Below are 23379 nucleotides of genomic sequence, written 5' to 3' on the forward strand. Positions count from 1 at the left end.
TCAGGGGAACCTCTCTCCGCCCGGTCCCCTCTGTCTTCCTCCAGCTTGGGTTCCTCCATCCAAGTCCCAAGCCCCCGCCGGGCCCCGCCCAGGCTCCTCCCTCGGCCCGGCCCCGGTCCTAGTTTCCCGCCCAGACCGGGGCCTTCAGGCCCCTCTAGTCCCCTCCCCGGACCCCGCCCCCGGCCCCCGGAAGCCTCTCCCCGCCCTCGGCCCCGCCCCCCCGAAGTTTCTTGGGCACCCGGCAGCCAGCGGGACAGAACGCGCAGAGCCGCCGCCCGGCCGGCGGTTGATGGAGGTATTGGAGACCGCGCTGCGCCGGGAGTGAGCGGCCGAGCGGTCGAGCAGCCGGACCTCAGCGGACTCGTCATGGAAGAGGAGGTGAGGGCCGGGCCGGTCGGGGGGCCTGGGCTGGGGTCTTTGAGACTCTTGCGGCTGCTGGGGTCCCTGGCTCAGGCCCTTGTTCCAGCCAGCCCTTCTCTTGCGGCGGGTCTCCGGACACCCCCACCCACCCTGGCCACGCCAATCCCCCAGGCAGAGCCTAGGCCCGATGAGATGAGGCAGGAGCGGGAGTAAGGGATCGCAGACCCATTCTCCATTTTTTCTGTCTTCTCCCACCAACTGTGGTCGTGGTGGTGCTGGTTGTTCCCATTGGACAGATGGGGAGACTGAGACTCCGGTGAGTTTGATGACTTGCTAAAAGTAGCATGAGTCGCTGGGCTCGAACCCTTGTTATCACTGACTCCCTGTGCTGTCCACGTCGGATCCTAAAAGGGCACAGTGTGTGTGTGTGTGTGTGTGTGTTGTGGGTCTGTGGGTTCTGGAATCCTTGTCTCAAGGAATCTTGAGGCTGTGACCCTGTGGCTGGAGGACTGGAGAAGTTGCGTTTTCTCCCCTAAATCCCTGTAGGTCCTTTATCCCTGGTGGGTCCAGCTTCTTCCCTGATTAGTTGTCAGGCCCTGATCAGGGCTGATCCCTGCCCCTGCCATCCTCGCATCCCTGGAGGGCTGATTCCCTGGAGGAGCTGGGCAGCTGGACCAGCAGTGGTCCTTGAGCCTCCCTCATTCCCCTCAGGACCTTCATGGTCTGGAGTGTGGTCAAGCACTCTGTGACCCCCGCCCTTTACTTGCAGACTCAGTTCCCTCAGTAGCCCCTCTTCCAGGCACGCTGCCAGCACTTAATGTGTGACTGTGGATGAATAAACTAGGGAGGGGCTTGCTGAGACTAGAGGATTTTGCTTCTGGTCCCCCAAGGGGGTCTCAGCTTCTGCCCCTCCCAAACCCAGGGGAGGGGCTATGTCTTTGCCTGGATAGGTGGGGAGGAAAGATGAAACCTTCACTCTTGGGGCAACCCTGGCCAGCTGAGGACCAGACTGCCTGTGTCCCCATCCGCGCTCATCTCCCTGCTTCCTGGGATCACTGTCCAGGAGCAGCTGGGGTATCTGTCTGAGTTCCCTCAGGCCAGGCCCTGCGCTTCTGTGGGATGGTAGATAAGTCACTTCCCCTCTAAGCCTGCATTTCCTCTTCTATAAAATATTGGGCCTGGTCTCCTCCCCGGGTCTTGGTTGTAGCCCCTTCTCTCAGAGTGGGTGGAAATAGGGGGCACAGTCAGGCCACTATGATTTGCTGTGGTTTCTTGCTGACAGGGGTGGGGCTCCCTTACCCTTACTGTGAGGGCTGGGCTTCTTCCTCTCCTCTTCTCCCAGAGGATGTGGGACAGGACTACTCGATCTCCGAGCTGCTCTGGCCACCGCACCCCCCTCAATTAAGGGAAGTTCTCCTGGGGCCTCTTCGTCCAATGGCTTGTCTGGTGGTCAACCCAGCCCTCTACTCCTCTGGTCTTGAGTCTCTAACATTGCCGTTTACTGACTCCCAGATGCCAAAAGCTCCCTGCATACTTAGGGTATCTAAAGCTTTGCCCACCACCTCCCTGCATGACCAGGGGCTCCCTGTTCTCTACCCCTCCTTTGGCATCCCTCTTTTCCTCCCATTTCTTCTCCCCACCACTTCCTCTTGTTTCTCCAAGCCTCAGTACCCATCTCCTTTCTCTTAAACACTGCTTAGATTGTAGTCACCTTCTCTGCCCCATGACCCCAGGCTGGCCTCCTCACCTCACTCGCAAATGGCTCCTTTGAACTGGTGCGAAGGCCCCTCAGTGACCTCCTCCATATAATAGGATGGTAGTTTCCTCAGGTTGAGGTTTGGTGCAGAAGTGTAGGTCTGGGCACTGAGCATCTGTCCATCTGTGTTCTCAGGGCCATAGTTTCCCTATCTGTAAAATGAAGGAGGTGGGCAGTCCAGAAATGTGATGGTTTATGTGCAAAAGCTTTGAAAGCTGCAGTGATCAGTGTGAGGTTATTGTTGCAACTGGACTCAGGCTTTCCTGTCTCCGCCCTGGGGTTCTGCCCCCCCTCCTCTCAGTCATGCCTTTCCCTGGCTTGGCCTCCAGTGGCACCAGGCTGCTCCTTTGCCTTTACCCGTCTAGAGAGTGGCAGGGCAGTGGCCTGTCCCAGTACGGGTTTTGGGACCTTAAGCTAATCTTCGGCTCTTTCTGGCCTGCAATTTCTCATCCTGTAGTGAAGGGGTTGAGAATGTAGGGTCTTTGATGTCCTTTTCTGGGCCAAGATATGTGTCTTCTTCCTCACAATCCTACCAAAACCCTTCCTTCTGCAAGGGCTTCCCAAACTAACCCCAAGCCCTTACCCTACCAGAGAGCCAAGACTGGGTACCCGTCTGAGTAGGTGCTTGAGCCCTCCGAACGGACTGGGATCCTCTCAAGCAGAGGATGCCCACCCAGCCCCCAGACTGGGGATTTCCCTTGTGCGGGGGTCTGTGTTGCGCCCATAGGACTGAAAGTTCCCCACGCAGAGCCTGTGCTTCCTCTCTCTGATTGCCCCATCACAGGGCTCTGACATGGTCGGTTCTTAGCAGAGTTTGGTCAGAGCATCATGGGGTTTAGTCCAGTCCAAGAGCAAAGGTCATTATCCTAAGCTTTCTGTGATGTGAGGTGCCAGCAAGTTCTTTTCTGCTGGTCTGTCTCTCCCTGGCATGGCTCCTTTCTGTGCACAGGGCTGGGCTGACCTGGTATCTTTTCCTTTTCCTTTCTTTTTTTTTTAAACAAATGACCCAAAGACCCTCCCCTTTCAGGCAAAGCAGAGCCAGGCTGGTTCCCAGGGGTGCCTCAGAAGCTGCTCACGGTGGGCATGGGGAGGGGCTTGAGTGAGGATGGGTGGGAGAAGAGAGGGCAAAACAGGAAGAAGAGTGGTCAGCTGGTCAATGAGAGGAGAGAAGGCCAAGAAACTGGGGTGAGCAGGACGAAACCTCCCCTCTGAGCCCTACTAAGGGGAGGGGCGGCTTACTAAAACTTACTGGGGCATAGATAGCCAGCCTTCTGGTGGGAGAGTGTCTGAGGGGCAGGGAGAGGGACTGGGTGAAGGGGGGCAGGACTCTGACCTCCAGCCAGGCCTGTCTCCTGGTATCTGCTGTGACTGATTCCGGGCTAGGAGACCCTCCCATGGGCTTGGGTTTGTGCCACCTCCAGTCCCTCAGTTGTCACCCCCATCCCCGAGTGCCTTGTCTCAGCCCCATGCTGATATCCACATCCCCGAAGGCTCTGGACTTGCTTCTGGCTCATATAATCATGGCAGTCACTGGGCGCTGCTCTGCTACCTGCAGAGAGGATGCATCAGGACATAAGCTTCCAGCCTTGCCCCCAGGAGCTTCCAGCTGGCAGGAAGTTTTCACATCTCAGGCTGTGGGTGAGGCAGGCAGGAGAGGTCACAAGTAGAGGGGCTGTGAGATCCCATGGGGTCGTGGGTGGGCCCGTGGAAACAGTAGGCGAGCTTGGAGCTGAGGTGGGAGATCTGGGCCGCTGCTCTGCAGTCTTGTGTAAGAGAAGCCTAAGTCTGCAGGCGGGGTTGGGGTGGGGGGGGGGTTGGCCAGCTGCTGTAGTTACTAATGGAGGGGTGTGACCTGTCAAATGTGGGGGTGGGATTTCCCTTGACCCACTTCTTCCCCTCCAGCCCTGGGCGTAGGCCAGCTTGCAGGGGTCCCTGAGTGGAGAAGGCCTCAATGGGTCACGAAGCCCATAGGGCTGAACACAAGTGATGAGGGTGGGGCTTTGGGTGCATAGTAGGATGCTAGAGCCCCCCTTCTTGTCAAAGGGCCCCAAAGTCCTTTCTCCTGATCAGGGTGGCTCATAACTAGCCTGCCAGCGAGCCTCTCACTTCCTCATTCTCCATCCGGGAACACCATTTGGGACCACTCCACTTCTCCATTCCTCTTGCGTCTATAAGTTAGGGACAGATCTCTAGGGGGCACCTGATATTCCTGGAGCTCCTGGGGGCATTGAGGCCCAGCAGCTGAGCCCAGATAGATCTTGTCTTGAATTCTGAACCAGGGGCAGGGTCCCCGAGAGGCAGAGGGAAAGGCAGTGAAAACAGTAGCAATGCCAGCTGCCATTGACTAAGTTTAGGGGGTCCTAGGCATTGCTTTGTAGAAGAAAATGGCAGCCCACTCCAGTGTTCTTGCCTGGAGAATCCCAGGGACGGGGGAGCCTGGTGGGCTGCCGTCTCTGGGGTCACACAGAGTTGGACATGACTGAAGCGACTTAGCAGCAGCAGGAACAGCAGGCATTGCTTTGTATGTTGTATCTTTTTATTTAGCAACAAACATTTATTGAGCACCTACTGTGTGCCAGATACTGTCTAGCCATTGGGGATACAACAGTAAACAAAACAAAAATCCCCAGCCTCACAGAGTTATAGTCCTTGCAACTTCTGTAGATATCACCATGTCACCAATGAAGAAACTGAGGCTCAGAGAGATCGTGTGACCTGCCTCCGGTCTGCGTGGCTTGGGCTCCAAAGCTCAGACTCCTGACCAGTGGAGTGTGCAGCGCAGTGGGGGAGGGGGCCACAGTAAGGACCAGACTGGGGGTTCCCTGCTGTGATGGAGCTCAGGGAGGCCATGCCCTGCCCCACTCCTGACAGCTCACCACTCTTCTCTCTGGACTTGTCCTTCTAAAAGCATCGGTGGCCACAGGATATCTCTGGGGAGAGATGTGCTCCTTTTAACTGGAGCCCCCTTTTTTAAGCTTTATGTAAATTATAAAGTAGTCAAAATTAGTCAGTGCTAATTTCCTTCTAGCATCCTGTAGATTCTTACATGCTCTGAGCCCCTTCTCCTCCACCCTCCCCTTCACACTCATCACTGTGGGTACCAGTCATTGAAGCAAAGTGGTTAGCAAATTGGGTATATTTTTATTTTCATTTCACAGGTCTTTCTCAAGCACCCATTATGTGTAAAGAAACAGTACTGGGTGCTGGGTGCCAAATGTGAATTTGGCCCCACCTGGTAGGCATATACCTGGCACCCAGCTACCCAGGTGGGTAACCAAGAGACACGAGATGTCAGTGACTGGCCTGAAGGCTCCAGGGTGGCTGCTGTGTCCTTGAGAAGGGTTTGAGTTTACCTGCTGTACCTGCCTGTGGTTGAAGGCAGCCCTCATCAGGTGGGGTGGCTGCGGGTGAGGGCAGTGGAACCTCCTGCTTTGGGGCCGGATGCAGGGGCTGCCAAGAGGGCTCTCTGGAAAGGCAGGGGTGAGGAGGAAGATTACCACTCTGCCTGCCTGCCTCCTCCCATCCTTCTGATCCTGCTTGGACATCCTTTTCTCTGAGAGGCTGTCCTTTGCCACCCTGACCTGAACCAGGTCCCCCACTATCCTGTCTCACTCCCTCCTCTTCACTTTCACTGATGGCTTCATAGCATTTCACACTTGTTTGTGTGTTTATCTCTGGTGTTTATTTGTTCAGCTCCTCCTTCCCTGGATTGCCAGCTCTGAGAGGGAAGAGATGTGTTATTTTTATTCTTCCCTGCCTACTCCAGCACCCATGACATTGTGGGTGCTCAGTACCACGTGTGTTGATGTGCTTAAATGAATACACGGGGAGCAGAACGGTGGAGGGGAATGCGAGGTCAGAGGCCCAGTGTGAATTCTGATTTTGTCCTCCCAGTGGCATGACTCTGGTAAGTCACCTCCCCTGTCGGAGCTTCAGTCTGCAGTGACATGTGTATGAGGATGCTACCACCTAGGAGCATCCTTGAGCAAGTTGCATGGGTTAAATGAGGCAGTTTGTGTAAAACATAATACAGTGACTCAATATAAGGTGCCTGCAGTTATTATTGTGGTTGCTGTTATTATTGCCATTTCTGATACTGGATTGAGAGTAACTGCCTCAGGGATTGGGGGGAAATTCATGTGGGGTGATATCCAGCAGAGGGATACATCTCTGTGTGGCCTCCGGGCAGCAGCCCTCATGTTGCTCTGTTACAGGGTGTGAAGGAGGGCGGCCAGAAGCCTCGGAGCGCACAGACAGCAGACAAGGCTGGCTGGATCAAGAAGAGCAGCGGGGGCTTCCTAGGGCTCTGGAAGGACCGCTACCTGCTCCTCTGCCAGGCCCAGCTGCTGGTCTACGAGAATGAGGTAAGGACCGGCCTGCTCTTGAGTCTGAGTGGTCTGCGCTGGGGAGCCAAGTGAGGGCAGCCCAGGCCAGAAAGAGATCCCGGACCCGGGACTGGAAGGCCTGTTTCACTTTGGGCCTGCTATGCAACCTTGAGCAAGTGCCTGGTTTTCTCTGGGCCTGTGCAGTACAGGGCGGTACCTCTAGGTGTGAGTGTAGGGCTCCCAGGTGAGGGCTCTTTGAGGTGTATGTGGGTAGGGATGCGTGCGTCTCCTCAGCTGGCCACCTACTCTGCAGCTCGCTGTCCCGGGGCTAGGTTCCACTTATGTGAAGTTTCCAGAAAACCGAAGCTTGCTCCACTCAGTAATGAGAGTAGAAATAAGACTTACTTCTAATGCTTGTTTGGCGATCTTGCCTACCCCTCTTGGACAATGGGCTTCCCTGGTAGCTCAGATGGTAAAGCGTCTGCCTGCAATGCGGAAGACCTGGGTTCGATCCCTGGGTCGGGAATATCCCCTGGAGAAGGAAATGGCAACCCACTCCAGCACTCTCGCCTGGAAAATTCCATGGACGGAGAAGTGTGGTAGGCTACAGTCCATGGGGTTGCAAAGAGTCAGACACGACTGAGCAACTTAACAGCAACTTCTTGGATGATGCTCACACAGTCCCTGAAGAGCAGCCATCATGTCACATTCTACAGAGGAGGATCCTGAGGCCCAGGGTGGCCAGATCCTGTTCAGTGGCTCAGTGAAAGAAGGTCAGATCTAGACCCAAAGTCAGGGAGCTCTCCATCCAGCTATGCCAGCAAGTAAACTCTAAAACTTGTTTTTTATGGAAATCCTCTAAAACAGGGGTCCCCAACCTACAGGTCAAGGACCAGTACCTCTATCAGATCAGCGGCAGCATTAGATTAGAAATAAGGTGCACAATAAATGAAATGTGCTTGAATCACCCCAAAACCATCCTCCCACCCCTGCTCCTTGGAAAAAGTATCTTCCACAAAATAGTTCCCTGGTGACCAAAAGTCTGGGGACCGCTGCTCTAAGACATGTTGGATATTCCTGTCTGCCTGCTCCAGCAGAAGATGCTGGCTAAACAGTCTTCCTCAGTGACCCAGTCACTGGTGCGCCAGCTGTTCCTACTGCCGGACTGTACTTCTCAGCTGTTCTTTCTCCTGTAACATCAACCTCCCGGTTGCCTCTTTTGCTGTCCTTGTGCCTCTCATAGTCCCCGCATCTTTCCACTTCAGACTCGTGCCCCTTTCCATTTGGAAGGCTTGGAATTTAGACAGCCCAGCATGTGGAAGTTGTGTGTCGAATAAGTGTTGCTAAAGTTCTGGGTGAAGACCTGAGGCGAAAAGGTGGTCTTTACTTGGGAATGCTATTTGTGTTTTGGGGTTGAGGCTGTAAGAGGCCTGTCTCTGTGTGCCGCTGACCAATGGGTATGTGGAGAAGAACTGGGCTGGGGGCAGGGGACGGGGGATCCTGCCTGTTCCCCATCAGCCCCTGTTGGTGTGCCTCAGGCTGACCTGGCCAGTTCTTCCTTGTCCCAGGCCAAGAGAGATCTAGGCATTTAAAGGAGCTGCCTTTGAGATGCACCTCACCTTTCCTGACTCAGTCCCCAGGCTCATGGAGCTGGGGTGTCAGAGAAACAGCCAGAGAAGTCTAAGGGGGTGAATCGTGCAGACAGTCCCCAGATGTTCTGCACTGCCACCAAATTAGGATATGCTGTGGTGGCTGCAGGGGGCTATTTTTATAAGTAAAGGGGGCTGTCACAGCCTCCTCCAGTTCCAGCTACCATAAGAACTGAGTGACAGGCCCCCAGCTGTCAGCTCGTCAGGTGCTGCCAGCCTTGTCCTGGGCCACCTCTCTACATCTGGGCACGTCTAAGAAGCAGGAAGGATTTCACATCCCCTAAACACGAAAAGTCTAAATCACGCTTTTAAAAAAAAGTCACTATTAAAAACCTCAAGGCGTTTTCAAGAACTTAGCACTCGGGGGTGGGGGAGCTTGGCACAGGAGAGGGAATTGAGAAATGTTCAATTCCCCTTTCTGATGTAAGGAACTAGGCGAGTGCGAATGACTCTTGGCTGTTTCTTTGCTGTCAGTGAGGCTGACATTCCAAAAGTGCTGCCCCCGCCCAGTGCCTGCTGGGTTATCCGATTTTTCTGAGCTGCAGAAGGGCCAGATGATTCAGCGATTCAGGTTGAGAGGAGACCCAGGTCAGGCAGCCATGGGGAACTGGGTGGTGGAGATGGACTGACCTTTTGTTTCCAGACAGAGGAGGGTGTGTTTGGGCCAGATATCTTTCCAGTGGGGGTAGGCCTGTGTACATAGGGTAGGTGAGGATCTCTCTCTGGGATCGGAGGGAAGAAACCTGGAGTCTTGCTCTGAGTCAGGCATTCAGTTTAGCAAACTTTTCCTCTGGAGCGCCATTCCTTATAGGGCACTGGCAGGGGAACAGAAAGGAGACATAGGCAACAAAGGTGGAGAAAGGTGGCTCCTTCCCCATGACAGCGTGTCCCTAGCACCTAGTAAGATGCCTGCAGATGGGGAGTGTCAGAGGAGAGAGAGCACTGAGGCTCAGGCTTGTGTGGGAGAGCAGGGCGGCTTCCTGGAACAGGTGGATTTTACCAGCCTTGTGTTGAGTGCAGACACCTGCAATGGATTGAAGACTAAGGATCAGAAAGAGGTGCATGGAGGCAGGAATGGGAAAAGATACTTGTTTGAATCTAGATGGGAGAGACAGGTCACCCTGGCTACCTATTGCCCTTTCCCTGAGGGGCTGAAGAGAGAGTAGGTCAGTGGTTACAAACCTTAGCTGTACAGTCAGCTGCTTTGGAAAATACTAACATCTGGGCTCTGTCCTCCAGGGATCCTAATGTAATTGGTCTGGGATGTTGCTTGGGATGGGGATTTTTAAAGCACACAGGTGCCACCAAGGTTGAGAATCTCTGGTGTAGGGTAGAGGTTTGCAAGCTTTTGCAAACATCAGAATCACCTGGAGGGCTTGTTAAAACTCAGATTGCTGGGGGTTCAAGTTTGGGAATGCATGTACACCCGTGGTGGATTCATGTCAATGTATGGCAAAACCAATACAGTATTGTAAAGTAAAATAAAGTAAAACAAAACAAAACAAAAACCTCAGATTGCTGACCCCTTCCCCCAAGATTATGATTCAATAGGGCGGGGGCTTGAAGATGAGCATTTCTGACAAGTCCCCAGGTGATGCTACTGCTGCTGGCCCAGGTACCACACCTGGAGGACCACTGGTGCAGAGCAGCCTGCTGCTAGGGCCACTGTCCAGTCTCTGGCTCTGGCTGGAAGGAGTGTGGTGTGCTACAAGGGCTCTGGCCTGGGAGTCAGAGGATGTGTGTTTCCATTTGGCGCTGCTCCTACGTTTGGGTCTATGTGTGCTCAGTTGCTCAGTCATGTCCGACTCTTTTGTGATCCTATGGATTGTCACCTGCCAGGCTCCTCAGTCCATGGGATTTTCCTGGCAAGAATTCTGGAGTGGGTTGCCATGTCCTCTTCTAGAGGATTTTCCTGACCCAAGGTCACACCCGCATTTCCTGTGTCTCCTGCACTGCAGGTGGATTCTTTACTGCTGAGCCACTGAGGAAGCCCATATTTGGGTCTGTGGCCTAGGGCAGTTCCCTTTGCCTCCAGGTCTCATTCTTTTTTTCTGTGCTGCTGCTGCTGCTGCTAAATCGCTTCAGTCGTGTCCGACTCTATGCGACCCCATAGACGGCAGCCCACCAGGCTCCCCCGTCCCTGGGATTCTCCAGGCAAGAACACTGGAGTGGGTCTTTTTCTCTATAAAATGAGGCAAATCCTGGGATTCTAGGATTTCAGGGTGCTTGAGGGACTCTGGAAAATCAGGGAAGCAAAAGAGCTTGCTAAGTGTCAGGGTTTCTTAGTAGGTGAGAATTATCATGGAGGGAAATTGGGGTATTTCCTCCGCAAAGAATCGAGTCAACTGCCTCCCTCCCAGATATTCCACCCAAAACTGAGGAGCCCTGAGGTGGTCCCTGGTTGGATGCTCTTGCTGGGTCTGCATGGTGTCAACAGCAAGAGTTGACTTCACTTGCCAGCCAGTCTCCCAGGGCATGCAGCTACTTCCCTGGAGTCTCCAGGGGGAGAGTGTAACACACTGAGGAAGCTGTTTCAGCCTGGTCTTCCCCAGAAGAGGAAGCAGCTGACCACCACTGAGGGAGGAGCATCTCCCACGCTTGCTGGAGAGGCACCTGGGGGGTGGAGTCCAGGAGGAGAATACACTCAAGAGCCAGGGCTGGCGTGAGGGAGGGTGGCCCAGGCAGTGTCCAGAGGTGGCCAAGAAGAGACTGGTGACTGTCCTGGCCACCAGCCCTACTAGTGATGAATCCTCACGGTGGCAGGCTTGGGATGCTCTTGAAGGAACTCTTGCCCTGTCTGTTGTGCTGGCCACAGAGAGTGGCCTCTCACCCCAGGTGAAGGGTCAGAGAAGGAAGATGCCCAGTGGGGAAGTCAACTTTGGATCACTGTGGTGAAACAGCTTCTCTCTGTGGCCCTACCTGGAAAGCCCTTTTTTCCTTTCAACTTGCTCCTTCTTCCAGGCCACCTCTTGCACTGATCTCTGCCTGGCTTCTGGGCCTGCATGGACTCCCGGGCACACTTGCCTAAGCCCTTCCAGCTTCCCCCGTTTCCTCCTTTGGCCTTAGGCATATCTGAATCAATCCTGCTACCTACCTTTGTGGGTCGAAATGTGCTGAGAGCCCATTTCTTATGTGGATGGAGAGCTTTGAGGACATCCCTCCAACCAGTGTGGACTGAACATCGTCTACTTGCCGGGTCTGAATGCCACCTCTTGGTGGTTGATTGACAGCCCGAGGGCCCTCTCTGACCAAGCGAGGCCCTCACTGAGTGGGATCAGGCTCTGGGGCGGGCCTGGGTGTTTGAGGGTCTAGGGGCATCTGGCGCTTACTGTGTTTCCTCTGTCTCCCTCCCCAGGATGAACAGAAGTGTGTGGAGACAGTGGAGCTGGGCAGCTATGAGAAGTGCCAGGACCTTCGTGCCCTCCTTAAGCGGAAGCATCGATTTATCCTGCTGCGGTCTCCAGGGAACAAGGTAGGGTTAAGCCCGCTGCTGGCTGACATCCCTCCAGGCCAGGGTCTGCTGGGGAAGGTCACCCTGGAAGGTTCTCGAAACAGTCTGGGCTCCTGGATGCAAGCCTGACAGGTCTCTGTTCAATGTGGCAGAGGCTCAGACCCAGGTTCTGCTATGGTGGGACCTTTGGCTTGTTTATGTCTTGGAGCTGCCCTGCCCCTGGTTGAGAGGAGGTGCGTTTAGGGCTCTGCCGAGAGCTCCACTCCCGTCTCCCCTTCCAGGCCCTGGGGGCTGTAGTTGGAAAGTAGTCTTTGGGAGGTGGGCCCTTGGCATTCTCCCACCGCCTGGACACAGGAGGCCAGGGGCTGAGGCAGGAAGGCTAGGGATGAGGTCTTCACCCCACCAGACCTCGGCACCCTGCCACAGTCAGGCAACCACACCCTTCCTTCATCCCAGGCCTTCCTGGGTGGGCCACCCCTCCTACCTTCCATCCTAGCCTCAATGCTCAGACCCACAGCTCCAGCCTTCCTCCTTTTGCATTGTCCTTTCTTGGCTGAAGCTGGAGGAAGTCTCTTGCCTGAGAGGTTCATTCCCTGGGACAGGCTGTGTACGTGGACAGAGTTCGCTGTTTGCACCCCTCATCTCTGGCAGGGAGTCTGGGTGGGTGTTGCCACGTGGCGGAGTTTCACAGATGTCAGGAGGGAGATCAGCTTGGGGGCTGGTGTGCACAGTGCTGCTCGCCAGCTCGCGCCCATCTGCAGCTGGGCTGTGCCTCGCCCCAGCTTCTGCTCATCATGTGGAGCCTTGCAGAGAGGGGCTGAGTCACAGAAGCTAGGGGCTGGGGAGCGGGCCTGGTCTGGGCTTGCCCCAGGCCATTCTGATTCTTTTATAGCTTTAAGGGCCAGGAGCCCAGTCCTCTATGTCCCCGGGGGGAGACCATGATGGCTTGACTCAATAACCTTCTGTCCCACTCAGTGGCAGGTGGGGCAAGGAAGCATGGAGCTCTGATGCCGGGGATGGGGTTGTGCCAAGGTCAGGTGCAGGTTTCACTTGACTTCTGCTGCTTAGGGTTCCATGAGGAAGATGGGGAGAGCAGCCATATTTTGGTCTTTCAGGCCCTAGAACCCCTACCCTGTTCTGGAGGTGCACTTTCCCTCTGAGTGGTGCTGTATTTGTGTGTGTGTGTGTGTGTGTGTGTGTGTGTTTGTTTGGGAGACGTGTAGAGTGCGCTGTGTGTGAAGGTTGGCCTGTGTGCCTGAGGCCTGTGTGTGCACCTCTGTGTGCAGGAGAGTGTTGTCTACGTCTGTGTGTCCCTCGGTGAGCACCTGTGGATGTGGGCAGAGGGGTCTTCTCTGTCCTCTGCCAGTGCCATTCTGTGGACCACCTCGTTTCTCTGAGAACCAGCTGATGGTGGGCTAGGTGGTTCGGGCCCCACTCAGGATGGGACATCACCTTCCAAGTAAGCGGCCTGTTTGTGCAGCTGCATTCTCAGCTGCTTCGGCCAACACCCTCCCTTTCATCCCCCAGTCAAGCCAGGAGTTCAGGTTGGCTCTGGGTGACTCTAGGAACAGGACAGTGAGTTGGCAAGTTGGGGCTGTGGCGTGATTGGTGGGGGCTGCTGGGTAGCGGGAACACAGCCCACCCTGGTTTCAGCTCAAGGGCCCTTGACCCTTGGTACCCCAGGAGCTCACACAGAGAGTGGGGGCTCTCCAGAGATCACATGGTAGACTGCACGGAGCACCGCTCCCCCGCCCCCAGCTCCCCCGCACCCTCACCCTCCTCTCCTATCGCCTTGGGTGTTCCCGTCCTCAGTGAGGCCACGGGCTGGCCAGGAGGTCACATGACCCCGGCTGTCTGGTCCTGAGGCCGCCTTTTTTTCCCTCTAATCAAATAAACAAAGACTCCAGTGTCTTGCATGCCCCTCTCCCTCCTGCCTCCCCGTCCCCACATCCCTGCCATGAGGTCACAGGCAGACGCTGCCAGGAAGCAGGGTGGCCTCTGCTGGGCCTTGCTGCCCTGCTGATTTCAGCCAGCTTGGCCCTTTCCTCTTTCCTGCCTCCTCTCTCCCCCTCCGACTTCTTTCCTGTCTGCCATTTTGTCCTCCCCCTTTTCCCAGCCAAGTGGGCCTTCTCTGTGTCCAGTCCTGTTAGCTTCTGAACTCCTGGCGGGGCCTGTGCCCTGAGGCTTCTTGGGAAGGCTTGGGGAGGGAGCATCGGTGCAGCCTGTGGCTCTTCAGGATGTGGGGTGGGGGTGGGGCAAGAGGAGCAACTTCTTGGTCTTCTGTCTGTCCCTATTCTGATCACCCTTCTATCTGTCCCTATTCTGATGCCTAGCTCATTCAGGCAGGATTACTGGGTTCCTTAGGGTGGGGCTGGGTCCTGTATAACTTCGTATTCCCTCTCCTGGGGAACCCCTGGGCCAGCACACTCCCCCCAGCCTGCTTAGATGGGCTGGCCAATGGGAAAGAGTTACAGTTTGGGTTAGGTGCAGTGGTTGGATTTTTTGTCCCCTTGAGGCCCCAATTAGTAAAGAGACCCCTGCAGTTCTCATTGCAGGTTAGTGGGACTAGAACTCGGATGTTGACTCCTCAGTCAGTGCTCATTCTCTGCCCCACTCTTGCTGCATCTTTTTCTGAGTTCAAGTGTATGCTTCTCAAGCTGTCTGGGATGCTAAGTCCTGCACCATGCAGGGGCCCCACCCCATTGACTCTGGGGCTGCAAGCAGGGGCAGTAGCTGGGCTGATGGGCTGCCTGGGGCCACCATACTCACAAACCCCATCAAAGGGTTGAGCGGGCCCTTTCAGAACTCGATGCAGTGCCGTCCCTTCCTGAGCCCTGAGCAGTCCTGATGGCTGGGCTGAGGCAGTTGCCAAGGTGCCCTGGGGTTTCTGACTTAGCTGCCGATCTCCTGCCAGGATCGAATTTACCCTGGTCATGCAAATGAGCATTTGGCTGTGCCTGGCGTGGGGAGGTGGGTGGGACCAGGGCCCTGTATGAGGAGAACTCAGAGGCAGCCAGGAGGAAGTTATATAACGAGGATGCTGAGGGGGCCAGGCGGGCCGTGTGTTATATAACCAGGAGAACGGCAGGAGGGAAGGCACGATCTAACACCCGGGCGGGGATGGGCAGCTGGTGACCTGCCCGACAAAGAACTAGGGCATCTCGAGGTCAGAGAGTGGGCAGAGGCCCCAAAACGGGAACCAAGGGCCAGCTCATTCATTGATGAGCTGTTCATTCAGTAACTACTTACTGAGTACCCACTATGTGCCAGGCCCGGGCTTTGTTGTTGTTTAGTTGCTAAGTCTTGTCCATCTCTTGGGTGACCCCATGGACTGTAGTGAACCAGGCTCCTCTGTCCATGGGATTTCCCAGTGAGTTGCCATTTCCTCCTCCAGGGGGTCCTCCTGACCTAGGGATCGAACCTGCATAACCTGCATTGGCAGGCGGATTCTTTACCACTGAGTCACCATGGTGTTCAGTTCCCTCAGCATTGCTTTGTAGTAGGCAGTGGCATCCCTTTTTCCAGATAAGGAAACTAGGACTGTTTTGTGTAGGAGGGAAATGGTGACAATTCCTATGACTGAGCACCCTGTCTGTGCCCACTTCCACGTTTAACGCTTTGCTACATCATTGATCTTCACAGCTCCCTGAAGTTCAGGGTCAGCCAGCTGTGAGTGCTGGTCTGTCCAGCTCAGGGGCCCTCCTGCTGTGTCCACCATGGAAGGTAGCTCCTCGGTCTGAGTGGCTTCACTCCTTCTGCTGTTTCCTGTCTGACCTTGGGGCCTGTCCAGGAGGGGCCTCTCTGAGCTGCCTCTGATTCTAATGTAGGAGCTTGGAGCTTGTGGCTTGGGGTGGGGTGAAGGGGGGATGTGAGGCTGAGCCATGGGATTACTTCAGGCCGCCTTGGCCAAGTCCTGTCTTTCTGATGAGCCTTGTCTATATGATGAGGGGGCTGAAATGGGCCCCCTAAGACCTTTTCTCTCTTTCAGTCCATGACTCAAGGCCAGAACGGAGCCTCTGGGACTTTTTCTCTTGGCCAGGACTAGGTGTGGGGCCCCTGGGCAGCTGTAGGTGGCCCTCGTTCTCGTAGGCCTTCTCGGATGGCCGCCCGAGCGCCTGTCACCTGCGTCATACTCAGTCTGGCAGATGTAGACTGGGACTACATTCCTACTTCACAGAGAAATCTCGGAGGCCAGGCTGCGGTCTGGGGGAGTCACAGAGGGTGAGACCAGATCTGGGCGAGGCCGACTTGAGTCCCAATCCCTGGCAGCTGTATACATGGAGAGGGCCCCTTCTCGGATGGGTCTGTCTCCTCCCTTGCTCTGGAGTCCCCGTGTGAGACCTGATATGGGGGTCACTTTGGTTTGCTCCTGACCAGCTGTGGGAAGGTAGACTTCAGGCTGTGGTGGGAAGTTTCCCTAAGACCCCAAGTGTGAACCCTTATAAACGCCTGCCATTCATCACACCCATGCCTTTTGCAGGTCAGTGACATCAAGTTCCAGGCACCCAGTGGGGAGGAGAAGGAATCCTGGATCAAAGCCCTCAACGAAGGAATCAACCGAGGCAAGAACAAGGCTTTCGATGAGGTGCGATGCAGTCCTCTGGGTCTCTTTTCCCTCCACGTGTGATCTCAGAGTGGACCCTGTCCCCCACCCCAGACACCCCCTTGATTATGTCACTGCTACAAACACTGGGGCACCTGCTGTTGTTACCTCATTTAATCCTCACAACACACTTCAAAGTAAATGTCTGTGTTCCCATATTGCAGATGAGGAAACTGAGGTGTAAGGAAATTTAAGTACATATTTTTAAATTAAAACATGGGTAGAATTTAACTGGTTGCAACCATGCTTCCTTTCCAACCCAGATCCAGCTGTAACAGCAGGTGGGCCCAGGGCAGAGAGGTCTGGGGTGAGCTGAGAGCCTGACAGCTTACTCTTCAGTTGGGCTGTGAAGTCCGAGTTTGGCTGGCTCTAGGCCAGGCCCTCCTTACCTGTCTGCAGTGGCCATCCAGCCCCCTCTCCCTGATGCCAGCGGGGCCATGATCAGGCTCTGGGCAGGAAGGGTGCCCCACAGGGCCAGATCTCCTAGGGAGGGTTTATCTTTGACATTGTGGATTCATAGCTATTTGGGCTCTAATGGACCAGGGGGTCACCTAGAGTGACCCCTTGGGTTGCAGAAGACTGAGGTTGATGGGGACGAATTCTCCCAGGCAAGTTCCCTCTTAACACCCAGGTTCCCTTACTGGCAGCCATGGCTCCCAGGTCACGTCTTATGTGACTGTGTCATATTCAGCCCTTCACTAGTTTGGTAGAGTGTTCCCGTTGCATGGGAGAGGATGTTGGAGGCCACAGGAGCGTGGTGTCAGCCGACAGCCTTGATGGAGCAGGACCAGCTGCTCCACTGCAAAGACCCCCAGGTGGGCCTGAGTCTCACCTCAGGGGAGAAGAGTCTTAGAACACCCCCCATCACAGGGACCAGCTGCACTGGGATTCAGTCTGGATTTCCCACATGACTCACTGTGGCTTCCTGGATACTCCTTGCCCACATTCCTCACCCGCAGAGAGGGTGCCCTCCAGGCTTCCCGCCCCAGGGGGAGTAGAGTCCCTGGTCTTTCTTGAGCTTTTCTTTCAGGATCCTCAGGGGTCCTGGGAGAGTGACTGAGGCCAAGGAAGGCCTTTTCTGGAAGTCAGGTACTAGGGGATCATGGGCTGTCTCCTCCCCACTCCCCGCCGGCTAGGCACAAAAACAGCCACAGAGCTGCTTATATACTTGCAGTGGACTGAGAAGTGAGGGCTGATGGCCTGCGTTTGGGCAGAAAGACTGAGGCACAGACGGCAGCTGCAGAAGAGGGCGAGCCTTAGGTTGCAGAGGGACGACAAAGGACATGTAAAGACGGGTGGAAAAGCAGAGACCTGGATGCAGGGAGAGGCCTCAGAGAGACAGTGTGGGGCACCGGGCCCTGTCAAGCAAGGGGGAGGTGCAGACCCCACCTCTGGGTCAGATCATCACCTGGCCATTTCTTCCCCTCCCCAAGGCTGGGTGGCGACTGACACGGTTTCCTCGTTCTCAGGTCAAGGTGGACAAGAGCTGTGTCCTGGAGCATGTGACACGGGACCGCGTACGTAGGGACCAGCGGCGCCGGCCCCCTACGAGAGTCCACCTGAAAGAGGTAAGGCCTTGCCCTCAGCTTGGAAGGGTTGGGGGTCAGTTGAGCCTGGGACTGCAGCTGCTTAGGTGGCAGTGGGCTAGGGGGCTACCTTGTTCCTAAGCACTCTTGGCATCAGGCTGAGCTGACCCTTGAAGCACAGGAAGGGTTTCAGTGGGGAGACTTGGAGTGAGGGAGGTCCTGGGTGTAAGGAATGGTGTGAGTTTGAGGCCCCAGCAGGGGAGTTTAAGATGCGCTCTGTCCCTTTGACTGGGAGATGGTGTGGGAAGGCGGGGTTGGGAGGGTGGAAATTGTGGAGGTCTTGAAAGCAGGGTTTGGGGGCAGGATGGATGGAAGGGTGTGTTCCAGATGTCAGTTGGAGGCCCTGGGTAGTATGGGTTGGGTTGATGCAGGGGAAGCCAGGGGGCCAGGAAACAGAGGCAGAGGTAGGGCCTACAGGGTCCAGGAGGGGTGAAAAGGGAGGGGCCAGTGGGAGAGACACTGGGCAGCAAGAGCCACCTGGGCTTGTGACTGAATTCAGGGCTCAGGGAGGCAGAGTGGACACGCAGGGTTGTCAGAGTGCCCACATGCCAGGAGACCCGGGCGTGGGAGGGGGAAGGGAGGAGTCCTTCCTCAGACCTTGGAGGACAGGAAGGAACCTCAGCAAATGTTACCTTTGAGGAATGAGGGGCACAGGGAGCCAAGGAAGAGGAGGCCTGAGAGGGGTGCATCCAGAGAGAAGGGCCCTGGACCGTGGGTCATCAGCCAGGTTGGCAGCCACAAGTCATGGGACAGGACTGGGGAAAAGGCAGACGGTGATGATTCCAGCACATTTTCTCAGAGAAGGAGTTGGCTTTGGGCTGTCATGGCGTGCAGAGCCGGGGGTGCTGGTGCGAAGGAAAGCGTGGCGGGGAAGGAGGGAGACAGAAGGGGGTCTAGGTCATTGGATGGTTTGCTTTTGAAATGAGACAGCCTGTTCACGTCTGTCAGCTGAGGGAGAACATCCTGCAGAGGGAGTGACTGAAGCAGCCGAGAGGAAAGGCATGTCTGAGGGAGGAAGCCTGGGAGCTACGGGGAGGGTTTGGGGAGGGGGACCCTCTGAGAAGAGTTTAGGGAGGGACTCGTGTCCTATGACTGAGTACGTGTATAGGCCTGGTCACCCTTTGCGTGTGAAAGGGAGTGAAGACCTTGAGGGACCTCGGGCAAGGGGCCTCCTGCCCAGTCCCGCTCCAGGCCCTCCGAGGAGTTGTCCCCATGACCTTGGGGCTGCTGGGTGTCCCTGTGGGCCCCTGGGGCCAGGTGGGGACAGCTGCCTGCTGGGTGCAGCTGTTCTCCTCTGGCGGTCAGCTGTGGTCTTGGGCTGCCCATGTCTGAGGCCACGTGTGATGACATGAGGAGAATGGGCACTGGCTGCTGAGCAGCTGGGCAGGGGAAGGCTGGAGAGCTCTGGCCCAGAGGGCTGGCAGGCCGGACAGAAGTCTCCACAGCAAGTGAGCGCACGGTGATGCAGGAGACTTGTGTGTGAGATCTGATCCTGTCGCCTGCTGGGTGGGTGGTTGCAGAGAAGGGACCCTCCCAAGGCCTACAGCCAACTAGGGGGCTGAAATAGGGCTGGAAACCATGTTCCCTGCCACCCAGGCCAGCACAGTTGCCTTTCAAAAGAGCAGCCTATTACACAAGCTGGAAGAGCCAGGCTGAGGCCTGAGAGGACACTTTGGTTCTGGCTTCCTGGCCTGTGATTCCAAAACCAGGTATTTTATGGAAGTGAGAGAGATGAGAGGATTCATTAGAGAATCACTTTAGCTACCACAGGTGGCTTTGGAAGCCAGAGCAAAGGGCATGGACGGCGTGGGAGGCCAGGTGCATGGGAAGCCTGGATGAGAGGACTTGAGTACTCTTGTAGGTGGGCACAGCTGACCCAGTGGCCGGTCATCCAAGTTGATGTCATGTCCTGCCCTTGCAGGTAGCCAGTGCTGCATCTGATGGGCTTTCGCGTCTGGACCTCGATGTTCCGAACAGCGGGCCGCCAGTGTTAGCCCCTAGCGACGATGTCGATGCAGCCCAGCCTCGGGAGACACCCCGGCCGCCCATGCCTCCTGCCAAGCCTTCCCCAGCGCCTGAGACCAGCAGTGCTGGTGACAGATTGGAGACCCCTGTGGGGCAGAGCGCCCCTACCCCTGCCCCAGCAAGCGCTGAGGCCCACCCTGAAAGCCAAGAAGACTCAGAGACTCCAGTGGTGGAGGACAGTGACTCTGAGCAGCCCCCCAACAGGATCCTGCCTGACAAGCTGAAGGTGAGCTGGGAGAACCCCAGCCCTGAGGAGGCCCCTGACTCTGAGAGTGCAGAACTGTCCCAGGTGCCGGGTGCTGAGACTTCTGAGGCTGGACCCAGGGAGGGTGGGAAACCCCCTGCCCCCCCGCCCAAGATCTTATCGGAGAAACTGAAAGCGTCCATGAATGGCGTGGAAGCTTCTGGGCCAGCTCAGAGTCCTGGGGCCTCTGAGGCGTCTGCTCCAGGCCCAGCAGAGGTCTCAGTGAATGGTGTTGATGACAGTCCTGAGCCCCTCCAGTCATCCCAGGCTGCAGGACCCCCAGGAACTCCCCCAAAGGCTGCAACGACATCCACCGCCCTCCCCCACTGGGACCCACAACCTCAGTTCCATCCCCGCTGCTCCTCCCTGGGGGACCTGCTGGGGGAAGGCCCCCGACGTCGGTGGCAGCCTGGGGAGCAGCTGCATCGGGCTCAGCTGGAGGTGAAGGTGGCCTCAGAAAAGACAGAGAAACTGTTGAACAAGGTGCTGGGCAGTGAATCAGCCTCCGTAAACGCCGAGACGTTGCTCAGCCAGGCTGTGGAGCAGCTGAGACAGGCCACCCAGGTCCTGCAGGAGATCAGGGATCTGGAAGAGATGAGCCAGGAAGCACCTGGGCTCCGGGAGAAGAGGAGGGAGCTGGTGACCCTCTACAGGAGAAGCGCACCCTAGGGCCTGCCGGGCCAGGGACGTTCCCTGGTGGCCGGCTTAGTCCCTCAGAGCCCAGCCCTGCCGAGAAATGTGTTTCTTCAGGCTGTAGAAGGGCCATCAGGCATGTCTGGGTTCGGCCAGGACCTGTAGAGACTCCTGGGATCCTTCCCTCCCTGCCCTGGCCAGAGGTGCCAGGTAGCGCCCAGGGCTGCTGTCTGGCTGGGCCTCCGGTTCTGGGCTTGGGCTGGGAGCACACACTCGGGACGTCTGTGCTTGTGTGGTTGTTCCGAACAGCCCGAGGGCCTTGGCACAGTGCTCGGGGTTTCCGGGGGCGGCATCATCTCTACTTCCCGCCCTCAATGGTTTACATTCCTGACTTCTGAATAGAGCACATGGCCAGATGTTCCCAGGCAGAGCCTCGTGGCAGAGGCAGCTTCAGGCCATAACTGACCCTCCCCGCCCACCTCTTCCCAGAGGTGGCTGGGGCCTCAGGTCTAGACCAGAGGTTCGGCCTTCAGTTGAGTGTGACCTGGATCCCAGCTGGGGCCTCTGAAGGCAGGTGGGAGGCATCTGTGTGAGAAAGCCATTAGCTGTGTGGCCCCTCCCTGGGCCCGTTTCCTATTCTGTAGGCCTTCCCCTCTGGTGAGCCGGGCTTGGTGGACTCCAGGGTAGAGGAGGAACTCGAAGGGTCTCGTAGTCTTTTCCCTGCCCCGGACCAGCTTGGGTCCAGCCTTGCACATTCCTGTTCAGGTAAACCTGATGTCAGCATCAGAAAATCCTGTATTTAATTCATTATAAATCAACATTCAGGAGTGAAGCTGCCCCAACTTCTCTGCTTTCCAGATGGGATTTATATCTGGGTCTCCTTGGTTCCTTCTCAACCCAGACGGGTCCAGTACCCCAGTTATTTCTTCAAATGCTGATGGGAGCGGTTGGGCCTGAAATCACTTCCCTCTCCCCTTTCCCCTCCTCCTGTGGCTCTGGCCCCACATGGACTGCTCCTCCTGAGCTTCCCTGTGGAAGGAGCTATATCTCCTTCCTGGTCCATCCTGTCCCTACCCCTTCCCTGCAATATCATCTCTGGCTCCAGAGCACATCTGGTCTCTGTCCTGCTGCAGCGGCTGGACTGAGGGCAGGGTTTGTAAGGTGCGGAGGCTCTGAGGGCCGCAGCCGCTCCCTGGGGCCTGTGGGAGTAGGAGTAGCTTCTGACAGGCCTGCTCAGGGGTTTCTGCAAGTGCACTTTTGTTTACTGAAAGAGAGGGAAGCTCACAGCTGTGTGCCACTAGTCATGTCCACTGAGGCCTGCAGGTGCAGGTCCCTGCCTTCTTTACTCTGCTTCTGTTTGGTTCTTGAGGGTAGTGGCAGGTATCAGGAGGGGCACGTGTCCAGTCTGCAGCCTGACTGTGCAGGGGTGTGGGCGAGCAGCAATGTCATGACTCGTGAGCCCTCATTGGCCTCCCTGAACCACACTCCTTGGACAGACTAGGCTCCCAGACCTAGCCTGTATGAGGTTTCCTCATACATCAGATTAGATCAAGGTCCACCCACCTCTCCATATGTCTCCAGTATGAGAGCAAGAATGTCACCAGGGGCCCACCTTCACGTGGCCCCTTCCGTCTTCTTTGGGGAACAGCCTTCCCTCACCAGCCACCTGGGCTGGGTGAGGCATTCACCAGATCCCCTCCTTCCTGGGACTAGAGCCTCAGTTTCCTGCTCTGACAAGTGACCAGGCTGAGCAAGCAGCTCTGGGGTCACCTCAGTGGCTTGATGCCATTGGTTCCTACAGGGTGCCTGTGCCTTGGCAGCCTGGACGCACGGGGGACGCCAGCTTCCAGGGGAGGGGAGGAGGATCTGGGATATGCAGGGACTGCCTGGCTGGCCTCCCGGAGCAGGGTGGCATTCCATGTCTTCTGCTTATGAAGCGCCTTTCTTGAGAGTTTGGCAATAAATCCCTTTTTATGGAACTTCTCTACCACAAGCCTGTTTGTTGATGTGGAGACTGGCTCCAGGGCCTCATGGAAGCAGAGGATAGTTGGTGGTTGATGAGGGCATCACCAGTCCTCCAAACTCTGTTCCAGGGCCCCCTTCTCATAGGCCAGGCTAGGGGGGCTCGCCTTCTCACAGTGCTCCATCTTCGGTAAACTTGGTCTGGCCTTGCAGTCTCACCCCTTCCACCCAACACGTTTCTACAGCCTGAGGGCTAAGTATCATAGGGAAGAGTACTGAACAGTTTTTAAAAACTTTATTGGAAACAATTTCAAACATAGAGAAACATTGCAAGAGTAAGTACAGTTACAAAGAACGTCTACATACTCAGGTTGACCTGTTGGCTTATCTCTTGAGTGCCTTTTTTCTGTTATAGACATACAGTTCTTTTTTGGAGACTTTGGAGGATTAGTTATCATGGCCCCTTTCCTCTAAATACTTCAGTGTGTATTTCCTAAAAATAAGCATATCCTATTATTAATCATAGTACAGTTAGCAACTTCAGGAAATTTAACAATGATAGAATACTGTTCATATTCTGGTTTTATCATTAGACCCATTAATATCCTTTAATCATATGTTGCCTCCAGGGTAGGGTTGAATATTGCATACATGTCCCTTTAAGTCTCCTTTAATCGGAAATGTTTCCACAGCTTCTATTTTTCGTGATTTGGGTATTTTTGAAGAATACAGTCCTCCCCAGATTTATAATAGAATAGTCCTCATTTGGGGTTTGTTGCGGTTTC

The 23379-nt window shown here is 55.7% G+C and overlaps 1 protein-coding gene across 1 annotated transcript; it reads left to right on the forward strand.

The window, feature by feature from the left end:
• Positions 1-264: 264 nt before the first annotated feature.
• On the forward strand, positions 265-22686 carry PLEKHO2 (pleckstrin homology domain containing O2). Its single transcript, XM_068963899.1, has 6 exons — positions 265-378; positions 6331-6480; positions 11446-11562; positions 16022-16126; positions 17614-17712; positions 19652-22686. Exons 1-6 carry the CDS (start codon positions 367-369, stop codon positions 20666-20668), a joined length of 1500 nt encoding a protein of 499 aa, XP_068820000.1. The 5' UTR covers positions 265-366; the 3' UTR covers positions 20669-22686.
• The last annotated feature ends 693 nt before the right edge of the window (positions 22687-23379 follow it).

Source organism: Capricornis sumatraensis, chromosome 2 (genome assembly GCF_032405125.1).
Source record: "Capricornis sumatraensis isolate serow.1 chromosome 2, serow.2, whole genome shotgun sequence".
NCBI classification, from domain to species: Eukaryota; Metazoa; Chordata; class Mammalia; order Artiodactyla; family Bovidae; genus Capricornis; species Capricornis sumatraensis.

Excerpts from the sequence above, each read along its gene's own strand:
- PLEKHO2 (XM_068963899.1), top strand. Across the intron at positions 6,481-11,445 it reads TGCTGGTCTACGAGAATGAG|GATGAACAGAAGTGTGTGGA; the intron begins GTAAGGACCGGC and ends CTCCCTCCCCAG. Across the intron at positions 17,713-19,651 it reads CGAGAGTCCACCTGAAAGAG|GTAGCCAGTGCTGCATCTGA; the intron begins GTAAGGCCTTGC and ends CTGCCCTTGCAG.